Consider the following 21,149-nt stretch of genomic DNA (forward strand, 5'->3'; position numbering starts at 1 on the left):
GACGCTAAGCATTCATGTCAAAACCTGAGTGGGCTTTAACTGCTGCTCTCTACTGGATCAGGACAGATTACACCTAACAGCTGTCTAAAATCCTGTCCCAGACAATGTGATTACCAAGGAGATAGCTGAGTGGGCTGATATTGTTTTTGGGTAACAGTAGTATTAATCCGGTAAAGACCAACAATGCTGTCGAGCCCTGACCGGTTCACAGCAAAGCCGGTGCAAGGTCTTGAAATGAAGCCATGTAAGAATAAACCGTCTCTCAGCGTGATTAATCTCAGCCCCTTTAGACACAGCCAGTGGCAGCGTGCAACGTTACTCCTTTGAAACAGCTCCTCAAAACAAAGCTCCCCAAGCATGCCAGCCAAAAATAATACACTGTACATGGCTCTTAGTAGCGCAGCTGCAAATGGGCTCCCACCCGAGGAAATGGTAGGTTTAGCGTCTGCCGTAGTGCTGTGGTTTTGGCAGGAAGCCAGGCCCTGGGTCAGCTCCCTGTGAATGGGGCTGTGTGTGGCAGAGGAGCTGAAGTGATTCATGACTCAGCCGTGCAGAGTACTACTTGCTGGAGAAAAAGAAGAGGATTGGTCTTTTGTCCTGGGGCATTACATTTACAAAGCAGATATCAATGCCAAAATGCAGAACTTCTCAACTTGTTTGCCACAGGAAATGGGTTATACTTGTGAAGGCTGGGTGGAATTTTCACACACTAGTGATTTGTAGGCTCCAAACATGTTACAAGGATTTCAGTTTCGAACACCAAGTAATGTTCCTGGTTTGTTTTTGTTTTACAGCTGGAGTCGGGTGAAGAGGTGGAAGTTGATGAGTTTTATGTCAAATTCAAAGGCTTGTGAGTATCCACTCTACAATGCCTGCATAATTTGATTCTTGCGTAATGTTGGGAATTACAGAGTAATTGATTTTCATTTTGTCCTTTCAGACAAACTCACTTTATGCTCTGTTTTTTTAGCTCTTTTGCATCGTGTGTGCAATCATGTATTAAGTTAAACATTAAAAGAACTTGATGCCAAAATAGTGCAAACAAGCAACTGTTCGTGTACTGTGCACCTATTAAATGATAATGTTATAAGCCTTTACTTAAATATAAAGGACATTTTTAAACTAATCATACACATGAATCTGTAAATACACCTGTTAATTCACAAAAAATGCATGGGCCCTTCTCACAATTCTGGGTTTTGGAAGTAAACTATAGTAGGGTAAACTTCTGTGGAGGTACATGGGAGAACCTAGCAAACATTTTTTTCATTCCCATTTGCTTTAACAGCAAAGGAGAAAATCCACTCTGATGTTTCCACGATTTTCCAAAAAATGGATAATGGTAGTCAGAGTGTGCCAAATTTACTGTCACTAAAGTAGCTGTTTTTGTAAACCCCATCGCAGTAATTTTGACTACCATAATTTACAAAATATAAGTCAAGGTTTTTTTTCTTCATCTGAAAATTCCTGCGACTTGCAGTCCGAAGTGACTTTACATAATTTATACGTAATTGATGTCAGCGTGTCAAACACACTGCACACCAAAACGCGTATGCTTACAGATGAAAACATCAGTCATAGAGATGGTAGAAGTGGTTTAAAGCAGCCTATTCAGAGTATTTTGCTTTACAAGTACTATATAAAACCAGTTTAAATATTCTGTCCCATCATATATTTGTTTTGGCATGTGAGTAGTTGCTATTCACAGTGGACTTGAGTTTTTAAAACAATGTTGTTTCATCACACTCGTAGTGAAAACATTCATTCAATGAACCAGACAATTAGTGCATAGCAAAGAGGGTTACAAATATCAGAAATATCCATTGATAGACAGTCACTAACGTTAATGAATGAATAGAATACAACAGGCAAATTGTTTTACTCTGACTAAAAGCTGTTTATTTGTATACAGCACAGAGTTAGCATATATATGTTGCTATTTGGCTGCAGATGTGGCTTATGTTTTTGTTATGAATTGTAAACAGAATAAGAAACTGTTACACACGATTACTTAAAGCAAATACTCCCAATTAAAACGAGGCCAAATACTGCATGATATGATACGTAGATCGTTTTGTAAGTGCTAATTTGTGCATGATAGTTTCTCTGTGAGGTCACAGAGGGATTTTGTTTTCCTCAGTTCCTACCTGCACTGTCGCTGGGCAGATATTGAAGAGCTGGAGAAGGATAAGAGAATACAGCAGAAAGTCAAGAGGTTCAAAGCCAAGCAGGCCCTCAGTAACTTCCTAACTGAGGTTAGCATCAACCCTCCATTTTCCTTGTCATCCACCATTTTGTTTTATTTTCCACTCCGTTTTTTCCCCTCTCATTTTATGGCCCTCACTGATAATGGTGGCAGTATGTATGCTCAACAGTGGCGTGTTGTGCTGGTATTATGGTGGCTTTTTGAACAGTCTTATCCATGCTAAGGCAATAAAAAAAAAAAAGCCTCACTTAAAGCCCTTATCTCTGTTGCATGCAATCTCCCAGCACGACACTGCACGCCCAGTTCAGTTTACAAGTTTAAGTAATTCAAGCAGTTGTATTGAAGACTTTCATTTCTGGTGTGCAGCTCCATACCACATTCAAAAGGGCTTCTGGGGACCCCATGTGGGGTTTTCCCAGATAGATTTATGCCACCCACATCAGAAAAGCTCAATGTTCCACCAGGTAGATTCTGATTTAGAGGCTTGTAGTAGTTGTGGCTCAATCGGTAGTGAAACCACCATTCTGCAGTGTTCCATCTAACTAATCAATCACACTCTCATTGTCAGATGGATGATGAGCCCTTCAACCCAGATTATGTGGAGGTGGACAGGGTTCTGGATGTGTCTGAAAGCACTGATGAAAATGGAGAGGTATGGCTTTCTCTCTCATCCCTCCACTTCACTCATTCTCAAACCATCTGTCTCTTAAAACATGGATTACCTTGATTAAAGCTCTCAGAAGATGGGTACTGCTGTAAAGTTGCCAGTCAGACCACCCCAGAAAAATGTGAGAACCCTCTTTTGAATAACTCCTTTCTGTTGGCGTATGTTCCTGCAGCCTGTAACTTTGTACCTGGTGAAGTGGTGCTCCTTGGCCTATGAGGACAGCACATGGGAACTAAAAGCCGACATCGACCAAGGAAAAATTGAGGAGTTTGAGAGAGTGATGTTGCGTGAGCCAGAGCTAAAGCGCGTGGTAAGATCTGGCACTCCTCTAGGTCTTCATTTTTTCTTTTGAGTGCTGAGTGAGTGAGGGGAGAGGGCCACGTTCTTGTGGTTGCACGGAAACCACTAACGGGAATTGTTTTATTTGAAACAGGAACGACCTCCCGCTAGCGACTGGCAGAAATCCGAGAGTTCCAGAGAATATAAAAACAGCAATGCTCTCAGGGAATACCAGCTGGAGGGAGTCAACTGGCTGCTCTTCAACTGGTACAACACGTATGTATGCAATTACTCAGCCGGCCAGCTGCACTGCTCACTCATACACAGGCTGAAATTGCAATGACGCTGGCACATTTTTAATGCCATTTGAATGCACAGAGTTCATTAAATATTGCAGTCTCTACTTGAAAATCCATGTGTTGTTTAGCAGTGGACTTATACTCACTATAAACTTGCACTCTTTTATTCTGCTCTCAGACGAAACTGCATTTTAGCCGATGAAATGGGTCTTGGCAAAACAATCCAGTCGATCACATTCCTGTATGAGATATGCCTGAAGGGAATTACTGGTCCTTTCCTGGTGATTGCGCCTCTTTCCACCATTCCAAACTGGGAGAGGGAATTCAGGACATGGACCGAACTCAACGTAGTGGTCTATCACGGTAGCCAGGCAAGCCGAAAGACCATTCAGGCTTACGAGATGTATTACAGAGACTCACAGGTACACATTTCTTTATTACTGCATATACATAGATCATATTACTCATATTTCAGTGAGTTAGAGGTCATGTTTCACAAGACTTCCAATTTCTGCAGGACTGTGTGAATAAAGCTGTGTTCTCAAGGGCCCTTCATCATAACCGAAATATCTCTTCCTGCAGAACCGTGTAATAAAGGGAGCCTACAAATTCCATGCAATCATCACCACATTTGAGATGATCTTGACGGATTGCCCCGAGCTACGGGGTGTGCCTTGGCGCTGTGTGATCATTGATGAGGCTCATAGGCTCAAGAATAGGAACTGCAAGCTGCTTGAGGGCCTAAAGATGATGGACATGGTTGGTGCCTCGGCTTCCACCTAAGGAAACATTTACTGAAAATTACCTGTCTGTGCTCTGATCTTTTGGCTACTTACCCATTACTTTTGTGTTGATGTAAATGCATAAAATACTCGAAGTACTACTAAGAGCTTTACTGAACTTTATTACTTTATTGGTTGAACCGATTCAACAATTGGTCTAAATTATTCATTTGTGAAACTGTCTAAATTTTTGTTTTAAAAACCTTATCCACTAATCACAAATGACTGAAAAGGTCATGGAAATTCATTGGCCAAAAATCTGGGAAACCTGTAGATGAGTGGTTCTCAACTGGTTTTGCTTCCAGACCCAGATTTTCATTGTACATCAAGTGGCGACCCAACACAGCAAAAAATTTAACCTGGATTTAATGTAGCCTGGGTCGCATTTTCTTTTATCTTGCATAGATTTTTTCAAAGTTGATGAGCCTATTTATTTATGAGCCTGTTATATGTATTTTCCAGTTCATTTCCTAATATCAAACATCATTCAAACAGAACTTTAATTACACTGTAGGAAAACTTTATCCATAATTTGTTGTCTCGGATGACCATACTTCATGTACTTACCCTTATATTTACAGTGCCATAGAAGCAGAGGTAAGATCATAGGTGGCACCTCATTGCTGTGTTGGGTCAATGTAGTTAGTCTTTCAAAAAAAAAAAATAGTATTTTGTTAATGAAAAAATTGTAGCCTAAACACATTTAGAAACTTTAACTACAACTGCCACAGTTATAAAAAAATAAAAAAGTCCAATAGATTCCACCTAATATATTAAGTATAAAAAATTTTGTCAAAATACCATCTGTTACTATTGTAAAATAGTGATTAATTTTAGTAAGGGTGATTGTGTACTTTGAAAAACCTTTATTTTGGTACATGCACAGTGTTGTCTCTCTTGTCCTTGTCTGTGCTGTTTATAATGTCAGGGCTGTCTAGCTGTTTGAGAGGTTTGACTTCCTCCATAGTGCTTTAAACTAGAAAGTAATCACAAGGATTCAGATGGGGCACATCAGTGTTGTGGTCTGTGCTGCGATATGGAGGGAATCTCGGTTGACGTGCGCACGCACTCCAGAGATCATTGGCGTGTGTGGTTCTGTGATGGCTTGCACCCTGCGACCCACTGGTTGAGAAACACTGTTGTAGATAGGCTCTTACACACTTGTTAAAATGTTATTTAATAAGACTTCTTTATCTCCCATAGGAACACAAAGTCCTGCTCACTGGGACCCCACTGCAGAACACAGTGGAGGAGCTCTTCAGTCTCCTCCACTTTCTGGAGCCAGATAGGTTTCCCTCAGAGGCCACCTTCATGCAGGAGTTTGGAGATCTTAAGACAGAGGAACAGGTATAAAATATCAAACGTTTTCATAAGTCAACACACTCTATGTTAAGCTTTTCAGAGATCCCTGGGTAGATGCTTTCTAATGTACCTCACATGCTATTTTCAGGTGCAAAAGCTTCAGGGCATTCTGAAACCCATGATGCTACGGCGACTAAAGGAGGATGTGGAGAAGAATCTTGCACCAAAAGAGGAGACCATCATCGAGGTGGAGCTGACCAATGTGCAGAAGAAATACTACCGTGCTATCTTGGAGAAGAACTTTGCCTTCTTATCCAAGAGTGGAGGTGGTGGTGGTGGAGGCGGAGGTGGTGGAGGATCCAGTGTTCCCAACCTGCTGAATACCATGATGGAGCTGAGAAAGTGCTGTAATCACCCCTACCTCATCAATGGTGAGAAAGTAAAACTAATCAATCCTTAGGGAACGTAAGATAAGGTGTGTACAATGTAAAATATTTTATTAGTTAGCGAGGTGAGAGGGCTGTTTTGATAACCTGTTTTGACTGTATTTGTTTAATTTGAAAAGTATAAGCTTAATGTATGCAACTGTTTCTTAAGCCACAGCCAAACTGAAATTTTATTGTATCTGTAGGTGCTGAAGAGAAGATTATGGAGGAGTTTAGGGAGAGCCACCCCACAGACCACCCAGAATTCCACCTCCAGGCCATGATCCATGCTGCAGGAAAACTGGTGCTGATCGACAAGCTGCTCCCCAAACTGAAGGCTGGGGGTCACCGTGTGCTCATCTTTTCCCAGATGGTGCGCTGTCTGGACATCCTGGAGGACTACCTTATTCAGAGACGGTAGGATGTCTAATCCCACAGCACTGCCAACAAATATATAAAAACACTCATATGTTGGTGTAGAAATCGTAAAATTAACGGAGTAATTTGTCAATGGAAAAGTACTTGAAGGGATGGTTCAAACGAAGCTGAAATTTCTATCATGTACTTGCAGTCATGTTGTTCCAAACTGAATGACTTGCGTGGAACACCGTGGATGTTATGCAGAATGTTAGCTTCAGTTACCATTGACTGTTATTGTATAGTGAAAGTTAATAGTGAATGAGGCTATTAACTTTCATTCTGCCTAACATCTAGGGCTGCACGATTATGACAATAAATCATAATAGTTGATTGTTGCCATTGATATCACTATGTAACAAAATTTTTGTTCCTGGGTAGTAAATGTTATTTCCTAATTGCTTATGCCTCAAAATTATAGAAAATGGCTATTATTACCCATAATAGTGTAGACAGTGATATTTTGAAATTTACCTATTTCCAATTAGAAAATGGGTGAATTTGTGTCTTTTCTGACTTTGTGAATGAAAAACAACATATGAATCCAAAATCCTTCTTTATCTGTGGTCCAACGAAGACACCGGCTTTGACCTTTGCCTCAGACAGCTTAGGGAAGAAGTCTTGAGGGTACTTGAAGGCTTCCGACTCATTATCTAGAGATATGACAAATTGTTTCATAAGGCCCAATTTGATGTGCAGTGGTGCAGCACCTTCTGGGGATCCACCAGTGGCTCCCACTTGACGTTGTTCCTCCCCACAGAGAACTCGGTCCGCTGTTGCTGGTTCTGCCTGTGGTAGTGCGCCTTGGTGTCCCTGCTGTCCCAAAGGCAAAGATAGCAGGGAAACTTGGTAAAACCGCCTTGGAGACCCATCAGGAATGCCACCATTTTGAAGTGTCCTATGACCTCCCAGCTGTACTCAAACATCAAGGTGTCCAACAAGGTCTTGATGCTGTTGTAATCCTCTTTGAGGTGCACCGAGTGAGCCAGGGGAAGAGACGGGTACTTGTTACCATTATGGACCAGCACGGCTTTGAATATTACTTTAGGATAAATACATGTTAATTTGGATTCATATGTTGTTTTTTCTGACTTTGTGAATGAAAAGACACACATTCGCCCGTTTTCTCATTGGAAATAGGTACATTTCAAAATATCACTGTCCTGGTCACAAAAGTAAAGTCTGTGGGTAATAATAGCCATTTTCTATACTTTTGAGGCAAAAACACTTACTACCCAGGAACAAAAAAAAAATCTAATAAAAATTGTTACACAGTGTATTGTAATCGCAATTATTGATGATGACTAAAAGATTAAATTACAGTGATGTCACAATGTAGGCAACCGTGTGGTTCTTCAGAGTTTCTAGATGGCAGATTTTAATGATGGATACAAGCTTCACTCCAGTTTTTTAAGCATCTTTTAGGTATTAAATTATTTTAATAATGTTTGTTAATATTAGGCCTAATAAAAGTTATTCTAAAGGGATATATATGGTATAGGAGAAATAAATGTAGGTTTTTTCTGAACTATTGACAAAACCAGTTTTTAATTGATTCAATGTCTTTGTGACATAACTGGTTGATAAATACACATCCTCACATGTTTAATACACCTCTAAAGCCTAAGAAAGGTGGCATAAAAACAAAAGCTACCATCAGACATGCAATGTGTCTTTACTACTAAAATTATTGGTCAACGTAGAGTAAATTACATATTCAATATTCTAAGTTATTAACAGCTGATTTGAATTGACCAAGTTACTTGCGTTCAGTAAGTGCTGTGGTGGTGAGACTGCCCATTCATTCCCATTAGATCTTCAATGGTGATCTTGTTCATGCAAGATCATCATTGGAACACATTTGGCCTCAGCAGTTGCACTTTGAGAATTAAAAACAACCAAAAATTTGAAACAGAGTTTGTGCGATATGTGAAAATTGTAAATCTACCAATAGCAACTGCGGGGGGGGGGGTGCAAATGAGTCTTATTAGAGCAGACCTGATGATAATGAAGGTGATTAGTGAAATAAGCCATTCATGCCATTTTCTTTGTTGGCTACACTTCCAAAACAAGTTTGGAACAGTTAAGCTGAATTCAAATTCACATTGGCCTACTTAAAATGTTAGTATTTAACTTATCAAATTGAAAAAAATAAACATTTGTACACAGAAATCGAGCAACGAGACGAAGTCTCCCATTACAGTGAAGCTTTTACTCACTGCAGGTTTATACTGTTTGAGCCACAGACAGTTCAGTGCGAGCTTACTTACGCTCCAAACAGAATTCTGCACTCTCGCTAATGCTCAATAAAAATCAAGCTGTCTAATGAGCATAAGTAAATAAATTATTTACAACGCGTCTGTGCCTGGATTAGAACGGGAGCGTTTTATGTTGTCGCGTTGCTCATTTGCAGTGTGCTTACCATCTCCATTGCAATCGAGCGGTGCAACTTGCAACAAATCCAAAATAATTCTTACGTGCTTTAGAATTAAAGCACTTTAGCTGTTCTACAGCTTCTTTGAGTGTCAGGATATGTTTCTTCAGTATTAATTGAAGCATAAAGCAAGCATCTGGGCATCAGACTTTTTAAACGAGTTTAAAACTTGCGCATTAGGATCAGTTGTCATTGCCACTTCATTGCTCAATGGACATGTCTGTGATTGGTTAGAATACTCAAACGCTGCAAAAACAGTTTGTAATTAGAAACCACTGACGCAACAGCAGACAACGTAAATTAAAGGTTGTAATTGTCAGTTTTCACAAATATATAATCGTGGAGGCTGTAATCGATAATCGTAATTATTTTTTTGATTAATTGTGCAGCCCTACTGACATCTACTTTTGTGTTCCACAGAAGAATGGATGTCATACTAGTTTGGAATGTGGCTGAGTAAATGATAGATTTTTCATATTTCGGTGAACTATCACTTTTAATAAAAGCTAACAAAGAATTTAATGTGTTCTCCATGTTCTGCACTCTAGGTATCCATATGAACGTATAGATGGCAGAGTTAGAGGAAACCTCCGCCAGGCAGCTATTGACCGCTTCTCACGACCAGACTCGGACCGTTTTGTGTTCTTGCTGTGCACCAGGGCTGGAGGACTGGGTATTAACTTGACTGCAGCTGATACCTGCATCATATTTGACTCTGACTGGAATCCTCAGAATGACTTGCAGGTAAGCATTGATTCTGCACCACGTTGGACACTAAGAGTGAAATGTTCTGGACCTTTGTGGGAAGCCATTTTATTTTACAAAGCTTCTTATAATGGAGTACTTCCAGCTGAGTTACTGGTTGGAATGCAGCCATCACATTATGCACCGTAGCAGTTTTCTAGGATGTGTGTTTTTGCGAGTCCTCAAAGGCAGTGTGTGAGACTGTTTTGCTGTGTTTCCTTTAGGCACAAGCTCGATGCCACAGGATCGGACAGAGCAAGGCTGTGAAGATTTACCGCCTGATCACCAGAAACTCCTACGAAAGGGAGATGTTTGACAAGGCCAGTCTGAAGCTGGGACTGGACAAGGCCGTGCTTCAGTCCATGAGCGGGAGGGAGAACGCTGCCAATGGGGTATGAACTACACACAGCATCACCATTTTGTAGAGTTCCACTGAAACAGCATTCCAGATGGTTCATTAATCAAACATACTTTCCACATGTTGGCAGTCAGTGGATGGACCTCTAATTCCTGTGCACTGAAACTTATTTTCCTTTCTACCATCTGCCTAAATTTGTCCACTCCATAAACTACCCAAGATGAAAAGAGTAAATTTATTGAAATCTGTTTTAGGAAAGCTAATTTATTACTGCTTTTTCAGGTTCAGCAGCTCTCTAAAAAGGAAATTGAGGACCTCCTGCGGAAAGGAGCGTATGGAGCTCTAATGGATGAGGAGGATGAGGGCTCCAAGTTCTGTGAAGAAGACATTGACCAGATTTTGCAAAGACGAACACAGACCATTACTATTGAATCAGAGGGAAAAGGCTCAACGTTTGCAAAGGTGATAACATTTCACTAACAAGTCTTTTTTTGGGGGGGGTGGCTATGGGTTGCATATACAGTGCATTAATAAAATTTTCAGACCCCTTCATTTTTTTCACATTCTACACTCCATACCCCATAATGACAAAGCAAAAAACAGATTTTTGATAACTTTGCAAATGTATTAAAAAGTATTCTGACCCTTTGCTATAACACTTGAAATTTAGCTCAGGTGCATCCCATTTCTCTGGATCATCTTTGAGATGTTTCTACACTTTGATTGGAGTTCACCTGTGGAAAATTCAATTGATTGGACATGATTTGGAAAGACACACACCTGTCTGTATAAGGTCTCACAGCTGAAAATGTTTATCAAAGCAAAAACCAAGCCATGAGGTCAAAGGGACTGCCTGCAGAGCTCAGAGACAGGATTGTGTCAAGGCATAGATCTGGGGAAGGCTACAAAAAAATTTCAGCTGCATTGAAGGTTCCCAAGAGCACAGTGGCCTCCATAATTCTTAAATGGAAGAAGTTTGGAACAACCAGGACTCTTCCTAGGGCTGGCCGCCCAGCCAAACAGCATTCGGTGGAGAAGGGCCTTGGTAAGAGAGGTGACCAAGAAGTTGAATTTGATGGTCACTCTGGTTGAGATCCAGAAGGACCATCACTGCAATACTCCACCAATCTGGGCTTTATGGCAGAGTGGTCAGACGGAAGCCTCTTCTCAGAGCAAGACACATGAAAGCCCGCTTGGAATTTGCCAAAAAAAAGATTTTGTGAGAAACAAGATTCTCTGGTCTGATGAAATGAAGATTGAACTGGTTGGCCTCAATTCCAAGCATCACGTCTGGAGGAAACCAGGCACTGCTCATCACCTGCGCAATACTATCCCAGCAGTGAAGCATGGTGGTGGTAGCATCATGCTGTGGGGGTGTTTTTCAGCAGCAGGGGTTGGTCAGGGTTGAAGGAAAGCTGAACGCAGCAAAATAGAGAGATCCTTAGTGAAAATCTGGTCCAGAGCACTCAGGACCTCAGACTGGGCTGAAGGTTTGCCTTCCAACAGGACAATGACCCTAAGCACACAGCCAAGACAACGCAAGAGTGGCTCTGTGAATGTCATTGAGTGGCCCAGCCAGAGCCCAAACTTGAACCCAGTCGAACATCTCTGGAGAGACCTGAAAATGGCTGTCCACCAACAGTTCCCATCCAACATGACAGTGCTTGAGAGGATCTGCAGAGAAGAATGGCAGAAAATCCCCAAATCCAGGTGTGCAAAGCTTGTCGTATCATACCCAAAAAGACTTGAGGCTGTAATCGCTGCTAAAGGTGCTTCAACTAAGTACTGAGTTAAGGGTCTGAATTCTTATGTCAATGTGATATTTCAGTTTTTTTCTTTCTAATAAATTGCTTTGTCATTATGGGGTATGGAGTGTAGATTGATGTGAAAAAATAAATAATTTAAAGCATTTTAGCATAAGGCTGCAACAAAGGAAGAATGAAAAAATGAAGGGGTCTGAATACTTTATGAATGCACTGTAGATATTTAACATTGTATTTCCTGAAACCACTACATCAATATTACATAATTATCTGTATATGGGCTTATCTTTTTTCTTCTTGCTTTTAAAATAGGGATAACTAAAGGGTAAAATAGCTCTGATCTCACCCTTTATTTTATTTATTTTACCAGGCAAGTTTTGTGTCCTCTGGGAATAGAACAGACATTTCTCTGGAGGACCCAGATTTCTGGCAGAAATGGGCAAAGAAAGCAGAGCTGGACCTGGATGTGATCAATTGTAGGGTAAGCAGCAACTTAATAGAGGAAAGGAGCTCTCACAGGAGATGTAGTTTGAAGTGAAGGCACTAATCTGTAGCAAGACGCTCTTGTTTAGTGATGTGTGGAGGACTTATAGCTGATGATTATCCATTGTTTCATTAATGTCGGTTATGCATTAGCAGCTCTTGTCTGGCATCATATTCGTAATTCTGTCTGAGAATTGATTGAAGATGATGAGAATCCAGGTCTGGGTAGTTTCCACCACACTGTGTCACTCCTCATAAACATGCTATCTGAGCATAATTAATGAGGCTTATTTCCCCAGACTAACAGTGCACAAAATGTTGCCGTAATTGAGGAAAGACAAAATTGTTTAAACTTGGTTATGTGAAGCATTTTCTGTAATTACCACTGTTCTTTGTTCTCGGGAGAATCAGCTTTGAGAGAAACTTCATGTTATGTATATGTAACTAAAATGCTCTATCACAGTATTTTTTTCTGCAAATGCCCTTAAGCAGAGGTCTTTATCTTGTGGTGTAGTAAATTCATATATCATTATTATCATGATATAGAAATAAGTTTTGAAAATGCAGAACCCCTCTCTACTGTCTTAAGCTCTTTGGATAGCATTCAAACCCCAGATCATATCTCTTTTCAGAATAATCTGGTGATTGACACTCCACGGGTCAGGAAGCAGACACGTCACTACAGCTCTATGAAGGAGGACGAATTGATGGAGTACTCTGAGCTAGAGAGTGACTCAGAGGACAAGCCCATTCAGAAACCAAGAAGGCCCCAGGACCGAACCCAGGGGTACCCCCGCAGTGAGTGCTTCAGAGTGGAGAAGAACCTTCTGGTGTATGGGTGAGTGCAGTCTGGAAAGATCACATGGGCATATTCAAATGTTGTTTACATAGCGTAGTAAAATTTCAGGCTAGTAAAAATCTCAGCCCATTAAAAATAAAGATCACAATTGTACTATATCACCATTGCACATTTAAGCAGTCCTTGAGGGCTACAATTTGTGGTCTCCAGGCTGCTTTTGAGGAAAAAGCATCTGCTAAACGGCAACTAATTATACCCTGACCCTATAGGGCAATGTGTTGCCACAGCTGAGAAAAATGTCCAGAACATGAATTCTGTATCACTTCCACATGTTTTTTTCACATCCAACCATCAGATTTCTTCAGGTCATATCTTTCAAAACCATAGAGGAAGCTTCTCCATTTTCTCAATCGTCGCTCACAATGGAAACCAGCCTTGGCTGGAAGTCCATCCCAGTGCCATGAGACAGGATATTCAGCTTCCTGCTTTGTTTCATTGCTAACCAAATACCCCTTGTCTTGTCTTGTTTTCCATTTGGAATGAGCATATCTGGTAGCTCACAGCCCACCAGTGCAGTGGCCGAGTTTGTCGCGCTTGCTTTGTCCTGAGGCAGTAACAGACACAGCGCTATCTAACGCACAGTTAATTAAGCGGCAGGCCTCAGTGCACTCGGCAGTAATCATGGCTGGCTGCGTGCACGATGTCTGACCAGTATTTATTTTTTTTTCTCTCACTCTTCAGTCAGACACGTCTAGACCCCTGGGCTAAACTGCAAATTAGATCCATCAAGTCTGTGGGCTTTGTCTCTAAAGTTTTTTTTTTTTTTTTTTTTTTGAAAAGCAGTGTAGGGCTCTGAAATCAGAGCAGACCTCCCCCTCTCTTCCCAAAAAGCCCCGCAGGCCTGTGGTTCAGAGAGAGCTTGAGTGCTCCCATCAAATAACAAGGGTATTGGGGTCTCCTTGTGGTCATGCTCCATGCCAGCAAGGCAGTAGTGCCACCCCTCCTCCTCCAGTTTGTGAAAAATAGCAGTGATAGAGTAGCGCTGTGATTAAATGATCCTGACGCTTTTTTTTTTCTTTTTTTTTTCTGACAGCACATTCATTTTTTGAATTGGTTTATCTCAATGTAATGCTAGTGACTTTTACCCTGCTTCTTTACACAATCTAACAGAACTGAATATCAAATCCAGGATCAAAAGACCTTAAATTCTTGAAATAACTTGAGGGAACAGAAAGACCAAGGTTGTTGCATGTTTTGCATGGAACCCTGGCTAACTTCTCTACTCTGCTGTGCATAGCTGGGGCCGCTGGGGTGACATCCTGTCCCACGGACGCTTTAAACGCCCGCTGAGGGAGCGAGACATAGAGACCATCTGCCGCGCTCTCCTGGCGTACTGCCTGCTCCACTACCGTGGAGATGAGAACATCAAGAGCTTCATCTGGGACCTCATCACTCCTACTGAGGCCGGACAGAGCCGCACGCTGACCAACCACTCTGGTAGGACACAATGAGTTTTAAATAACACTCGGTCATGTCGAGTTTGCGTCATTCATCTTACCTCTGTGGCCTAATTATGTGCCCTTCTATTTTGGAGCAACCTCTTCATGGGCGAAACAAATGGCTTTTCTCTGGTTTCAGGACTGTCTGCGCCAGTGCCCAGAGGCCGTAAAGGGAAGAAGGGGAAGCCTCAGGCTCCTCAGCCCCACATGCCACAGGCTGACTGGCTTGCTGACTATAATCCTGACATCCTCCTTCAAGAGGACAGTTACAAGAGACACCTGAAACACCACTGCAACAAGTATGTAAAATTTCACAAAACTGCCATTGACACTTTTATAAAAAGTTCCATCAAAATAGGTCATGGAAAAATCAGGGGACTTTAGAACTATGATTTCCAGGCCGGGAAGTACATTTCTATAATGAATTTTTAAGATTAAGTCTGTCAGTTTAGGGTCTTTTTACAAAGTTCATTTATTAATTTAAAAGATTTACCTAATTGAAAAGGACATGGAAATTTATTGGTCAAACATTGTGGGAACCCTGGTTTAAAAACCAACACTGACAGTACAGTTGTCCTTCTGATGTCTTTTTTTTTAAAGTGTCCTTTTTGACTCCTCTTCCAAGTTTGATATCATGAGAAGCAGGTGATTTTAAGGAATTTTGTACTTATGTTTTTTAACCTAAAAGTAATTGAAGCAAACTTTTGAATTTAAATGAACATGTGCAACTGTGCACTAATGCTTTTACCTTGTGGTGCAGATGTTTAATTAAGTTGCACCAGCTATGTTGTGGCGTAAATGGGCACCAAGTCACAATTTACACTACTAAATATTTGAGCATTGCACCATTAAACTTAGGTTGAGCATAACCCTACGTATAAACTAAATATTTACGGAAGCCTCCGACCAGGAGTTATGGTTGGAATAAAAAAAGCAGATATTTTATGACATCAATGAGCTCATGTTTTGCATGACAGGCTTCAATCATTTTGACATATGATGTTGTTGACATTTACACTCATTTACATTTACGAGAAAGAGAAAAAAACTTAAGTGGCTCTTCAGCATGAATCCGTTCTAATGGTGAAGTTTTCAGGGTGCATCGCCCAGTGTCAAGTTTCAACACATTAAAAATATACAGTATATAGGATATTAAAATGAATAAGTGTCTACTGTTCCTGCCTGTTGTATTAGTATTTATCACCAGAGGTGGGTAGAGTAGCCAAAAACTTTACTCAAAGTATCCAATAAAAAGTATACTCAAGTTGTGAGTAACTAGTTACTTCCACATATAACGTAATACATGATACACATTTACATGCATTACAGAATGATTATTAATAATAATAATACTATTATATCATTGTTATTAATGGAAATTGTCATCATTCACCACCATGTTGTTCCAAACCCATATGACTTCTTTCTTCCGTGCATCAAATTAAAGGGAAAGTTCACCAAAAAATTTAAATGCTCTCATTTTCTCATTCTCATACCATCCCAGATGTATATGACTTTCTTCTGCAGAACACAAAGATATTTAGAAGAATATCTCAGCTCTGTTGGTCCATACAATGCAAGTGAATGGTGACCAGAACTTTGAAGCACCAAAAAGCACATAAAGGCAGCATAAAAGTAATTCATACGACTAATGATTTTCAGAAGCACTATGATAGGTGTGGGTGAGAAACAGATAAATATCTATAACTTAATATATAAAGTCCTTTTTTTTACTATTAATTTTCCTCCCTGCCCAGTAGATGGCGATATGCACAAATAATTGAATCACTAAAAACACAAGGAGAATGTGAAAGTGGAGATTTATTTGTAAAAAAGGATTTAAATATTGATCTGTTTCTCACCCACACTTTTTTTTTTTTTTTTTAACAAAGTTTAATACACGAGTGATTGAGAACAGAGTTCGGTTTACCCACATTTTTTATATATATATATATATATATATATATATATATATATATATATATATATATATATATATATAATCAACATTTAAACCCCACAACCCCCCTCTCCGCCCCCCAAAAAAACAACCCTGTGGTCAATATACATACCTACATATACAAACATAAATATATATACACATACATACAAACACACACATAATAATCATACAAACTATAATACACTACTCTCTCCACACCCCACCCGAGAGCCCTCCAAAAACTCCAAATACCTGCCCCATTTCCAAACAAACTTATCCAAGCCACCCCGTCTTCCAGATGACACCTCCTCATAAGCTGCCACCCTTCCCACCTCCATGCACCACTCCGGATATGGGGGCGCACCAGCTGACCTCCAACCCCTCAAAATAACCTGCCTGGCAATCATCACACATGTCGGAACCCAGTTCCCTATATGGCCATCCCCCACATCGATGGCCGCCCCATCGCCCAGAACACAAAGTCTGGGGCAAAATGAAACCTGAGTGCCCACCACGTCGCACACAAAATTCTGAACCTTCGACCAGAATTTTTGGATCTCGACACACCGCCAAAAAACATGGGCCATGTCTCCATCCTCCGATTGGCATCTCCAGCAGGTGGGTGTGTCTTTAAGACCAAGCCTATACAGTCTAGAGGGGGTCCAATAAAATCTATGCAAAATTTTGAATTGTATAAGACGCACCCTTGCATCACTAGATGCAGACTTAACGTTTTTAAGAATCTTAGCCCACACTCCTTCCTCCAATGCCAAGTTGAAGTCTTTCTCCCATACTCTCTTGAGAGAAGTTAAGGCTCCGTCCCCCATACTCTGAATTAACAGGGAGTAGTACACTGATGCCTCATGACCTTTTCCAAAAGCCGCAATCACCTCTCCCAAAGCATCTGCCTCCTTAGGGGGGTGTGTGCTACTCCCAAAAATAGTGCAAAGCAGGTGGCACAGTTGTAAATACCTATAAAACTGAGGTCTGGGGATCCCAAAATGTTGGACCAAGTTTTCAAATGATCTCAACACACCACCTTCATATATGTCACCGAATGTAGCAACCCCCCTCACAGTCCACTCCGGCCAGCAGAAAGGAGACTTGCCAATACATAGTCTTGGGTTCTGCCATATGCTCGAGGCAGCATTTAAATAAGTGTCCAATTTTTAAACAATCTGGACACTTTAGTCCATACCGAGTGTAAATGCGAAATAACGGGGTGTAACTTAACTTTTCCGATTAGTTTGATAGAGATGCTTTGTAATGGCGAAATAGGGGCAAGAACTGCCTGTTCAATAACAAACCAGGAAGGGGCTCTCTCAGGTGGAAGTGACCAATGAGCCAAATGTCTTAGACTGAATGCATAGTAATAAAACAAAATCTTGGGTAGGCGTAGCCCTCCTTTGTCTGTCGGCCTATGTAACTTATTAAAATGCAATCTGGGACGTTTACCATTCCAAATGAAGGACTTCGCTATGCTATCAAATTCCTTGAAATAAGAGAGGGGGACATCTACAGGGAGAGATTGTAGCAGGTAGTTAAATTTTGGAATACAATTCATTTTAAATTGATCATTTAACCTTCCCAATCATCGATAAATGTAATGAAGCCCACCTGCTGACATTGCTCAAACCTTTTTATTAAAGGGTCAAAATTAACACTAACTAAATCAGACAAATTTGCTGGGAATAAAATCCCCAAATACTTAATGCCCTGTTTGGGCCACTGGATGGCGCCCGGCTGAAAAGCCGTTACTGGGCAGTACGCTGTCAAAGCCAAAGCTTCGGATTTAGACCAATTAACTTTGTATCCTGAGAACTTGGAAAAGGAATTAATAATTCTGTGGAGGCAAGGCAAAGATCTAGTAGGTTCAGAGACAAATAATAAACTATCATCTGCGTAAAGCAGAAGCTTATGCGGCACACCTCCCGCCACCACCCCTGGAAAAACATTCTCCTTTCTTATCGCAGCTGCTAATGGTTCCAGGGCAAGACAGAACAATAATGGGGAAAGAGGGCAACCCTGCTGGGTGCCCCTATTCAAAGTAAAATAATCTGAGATTAATCCATTTGTTTGTACCGCTGCTACAGGGTGTCTATAAAGTAACTTAATCCAACCAATAAATGTACTCCGGAACCCGTACATTTCCAAAATCTTAAAGATAATCCCATTCTACCATATCAAAGGCCTTTTCGGCATCAAGTGAGATGGCAGCGATTGGAGATTGATCATTCGCTACTGACCACACGATATTGATAAGACGCCTGATGTTATCAGAAGAGCTGCGGCCCCGAATAAACCCCACCTGATCTATATGTATAAGAGATGTCATAACTTAATCGATTAGCCAAAATGTTTGACAATATTTTTACATCTAGTTGGATCAAGGAAATTGGACGGTAACTTTTACACTCACTTGGATCTTTGTCCTTTTTAAGAATTAGACTGATCCGGGCATGCGTTGTGGTTGGAGGAAGCTTTCCATTCTTTAATGATTCAGTATAAACTTCTAACAAAAGTGGAGCCAGTTCTGTAGCATAGGATCTAAAAAATTCTGCGGCAAAACAATCTGGCCCCGGAGCCTTGCCTGTAGGTAGGGACTTAATTACCTCGTCAAGTTCCTCCAAGGTTATCTCAGAATCAAGAGTTTTTTTGCTCAATCGTCAGTTTAGGAAGATGTAATGGTTCCACAAAGTTTCTAATATCTTCATCAATAGACGAAGACGTGGAACTATAAAGATCAATATAGAACTCTTTAAAGGCATTATTAATATCAATGGCTGAGGTAAATATTTCACCACCAGCAGATTTCACTGAGGGAATGCTAGAAAAAGACCCTCTCTGCTTTATATATCTAGCCAAAAGCTTCCCTGCTTTGTCCCCCGACTCAAAGTATGACTGTCTTGCCCTGAATAACCAAAACTCCACTTTCCGTGACAAAATAGTATTATATCTATATTTCAATCGGGTCAATTCTCTGAGGCCATCAGCTGACATACGGCGCTTTAGCTCTGCCTCTGCACTTTTAATATTTCCTTCCAACTCCACAAGTTCTTGTACTTTGGATTTTTTGATGAATGAGGCAAACTGTATGATCCGGCCCCTAAGAACTTCTTTAAGTGCCTCCCAAGCCACACCCACAGAGGATACTGAGGACCAGTTGGTCTCCATATAAACATTGATTTCAGTCTTTAACATTTGTTGGAAATCAGGATTTTGCAGAAGGGATACATTAAAGTGCTAACTATATGATTTATTTTTCTCTATATGTGGCATCACCTTTAAACTCACTAGGGCATGATCTGAGACTAAAATGTTTCCAATTGGGCAATCAACAACAAATGAAATTAGGGATTTGGATATAAAAAAAAAAATCTATTCTAGAATAAATCTTATGGGCTGATGAAAAAAAATTATAGTCCCTACCAGATGGGTTCAAAAGTCTCCAAATATCCGAAAGATCAAGATTTTTACACATCCTGTGAAGCGTCAGTGTTGCTCTAGGGGGCTTACACACTTTTGTTTCACTATTATCAAGGACTGAGTCCATCAAAAGATTAAAGTCTCCTCCCAATATTATATCATGAGGGGTGCCGGCTGTTTGCAACATCCCTTCAAGATCTATAAAAAAGCCCTGATCATCAGCGTTAGGTGCGTAAATATTAGCCAAAATCAACCTTTGCCCTTGAATTTCAGCTAAAACAATAATTACTCTTCCTAATTTATCTTTAATCTGTTTGAGACATTTGAATTGTAAATGTTTATTAATCAATATAATGACTCCCTTGCTCTTACTTGTGCCAGCACTAAAAAAAAACATGTCCACCCCATATCTTCCCAAATTTTTCAGCTTCCTGCGGGGAGAGATTTGTTTCTTGAAGAAACACTATATCATATTTCTTACGTTTAAGAAAAGAAATAACCTTCTTTTTATGGGGTGCCCCAACCCATTTACATTCCATGTGGAGAGAGATAGTACACTTATATTAACAACTGACATATTGATATAATAGGAAAAAATAAATTGTGTGCCAAAAACAAAATTATGAAGACCACATTCCCCATTAGTGAAACAATCAACCCCCGAACAAAGCAAACAGAAAAAAGAAAAACGTGTGCATTAACCCCGCGCATGACAGCGCCAACCGGCGACAATCACTCTAAACTCAAAAGGTCCATGAACGCCCTCGAGTCCCCACGACAATTTTGCCATCGGATTGCTCAATTTATTTACATAACGGAAAATACTTTGTGAAATAAACCCAGTCAATAGGAAGAATGAACACACAGAATGTGTAGATTCATTCACAGAACTGTCTCAAAGGTGTGATCTTCCACAAAACAAATTCCAGCTGATTAAACCGTTCAGATTCCTCGGACAGACAAACGAAAATTCAGTGAGCCAGCTGTTATGAGTTCAGCGGATGACGTAATCATTCCAATGTCTCGTAAAAAAAAAACTCAAAACAAACTACAGCCAGCAGGAGGAATAAGCATGAAGAACAAACAGATTAATCCACAGTTGTTCCAAAGGAGTGTTATTCAACAGAACAAGCTCCAGCTGCTAGGCGGAACCAATACAAAAAGAAACAAAACCGGCATCCCAGTTCCCCCGGATGATCGAGTCAATTCACTCAGAGGCTGCATAAAAGTATATACCATGACTTACACAATCCGTCAGCTTTATAAAAGACATCCTTTGTGTGAGCATGTAAATATTTTGCGGTCATCCATAGTGTCCACTCTC

General features: G+C 40.5%; 1 protein-coding gene across 3 annotated transcripts in view; it reads left to right on the forward strand.

Annotated features, from left to right (window-relative positions):
- The window catches only part of LOC127442616 (chromodomain-helicase-DNA-binding protein 7-like), a 104,653-nt gene that overhangs the window by 66,812 nt on the left and 16,692 nt on the right, over nucleotides 1–21,149 (forward strand). For all 3 annotated transcript variants that reach the window (XM_051700779.1, XM_051700780.1, XM_051700781.1), the window contains exons 7-23: nucleotides 795–850; nucleotides 2,141–2,255; nucleotides 2,775–2,858; nucleotides 3,046–3,183; nucleotides 3,307–3,428; nucleotides 3,630–3,873; nucleotides 4,034–4,210; nucleotides 5,437–5,580; nucleotides 5,684–5,966; nucleotides 6,167–6,377; nucleotides 9,360–9,555; nucleotides 9,780–9,947; nucleotides 10,196–10,375; nucleotides 12,047–12,157; nucleotides 12,792–12,997; nucleotides 14,256–14,455; nucleotides 14,597–14,756. In XM_051700779.1, the coding sequence (XP_051556739.1) occupies nucleotides 795–850; nucleotides 2,141–2,255; nucleotides 2,775–2,858; nucleotides 3,046–3,183; nucleotides 3,307–3,428; nucleotides 3,630–3,873; nucleotides 4,034–4,210; nucleotides 5,437–5,580; nucleotides 5,684–5,966; nucleotides 6,167–6,377; nucleotides 9,360–9,555; nucleotides 9,780–9,947; nucleotides 10,196–10,375; nucleotides 12,047–12,157; nucleotides 12,792–12,997; nucleotides 14,256–14,455; nucleotides 14,597–14,756 (2,795 nt within the window). The remainder of the gene's footprint in view (nucleotides 1–794; nucleotides 851–2,140; nucleotides 2,256–2,774; nucleotides 2,859–3,045; nucleotides 3,184–3,306; nucleotides 3,429–3,629; nucleotides 3,874–4,033; nucleotides 4,211–5,436; nucleotides 5,581–5,683; nucleotides 5,967–6,166; nucleotides 6,378–9,359; nucleotides 9,556–9,779; nucleotides 9,948–10,195; nucleotides 10,376–12,046; nucleotides 12,158–12,791; nucleotides 12,998–14,255; nucleotides 14,456–14,596; nucleotides 14,757–21,149) is intronic.

Source organism: Myxocyprinus asiaticus, chromosome 6 (genome assembly GCF_019703515.2).
Source record: "Myxocyprinus asiaticus isolate MX2 ecotype Aquarium Trade chromosome 6, UBuf_Myxa_2, whole genome shotgun sequence".
NCBI lineage: Eukaryota > Metazoa > Chordata > Actinopteri > Cypriniformes > Catostomidae > Myxocyprinus > Myxocyprinus asiaticus.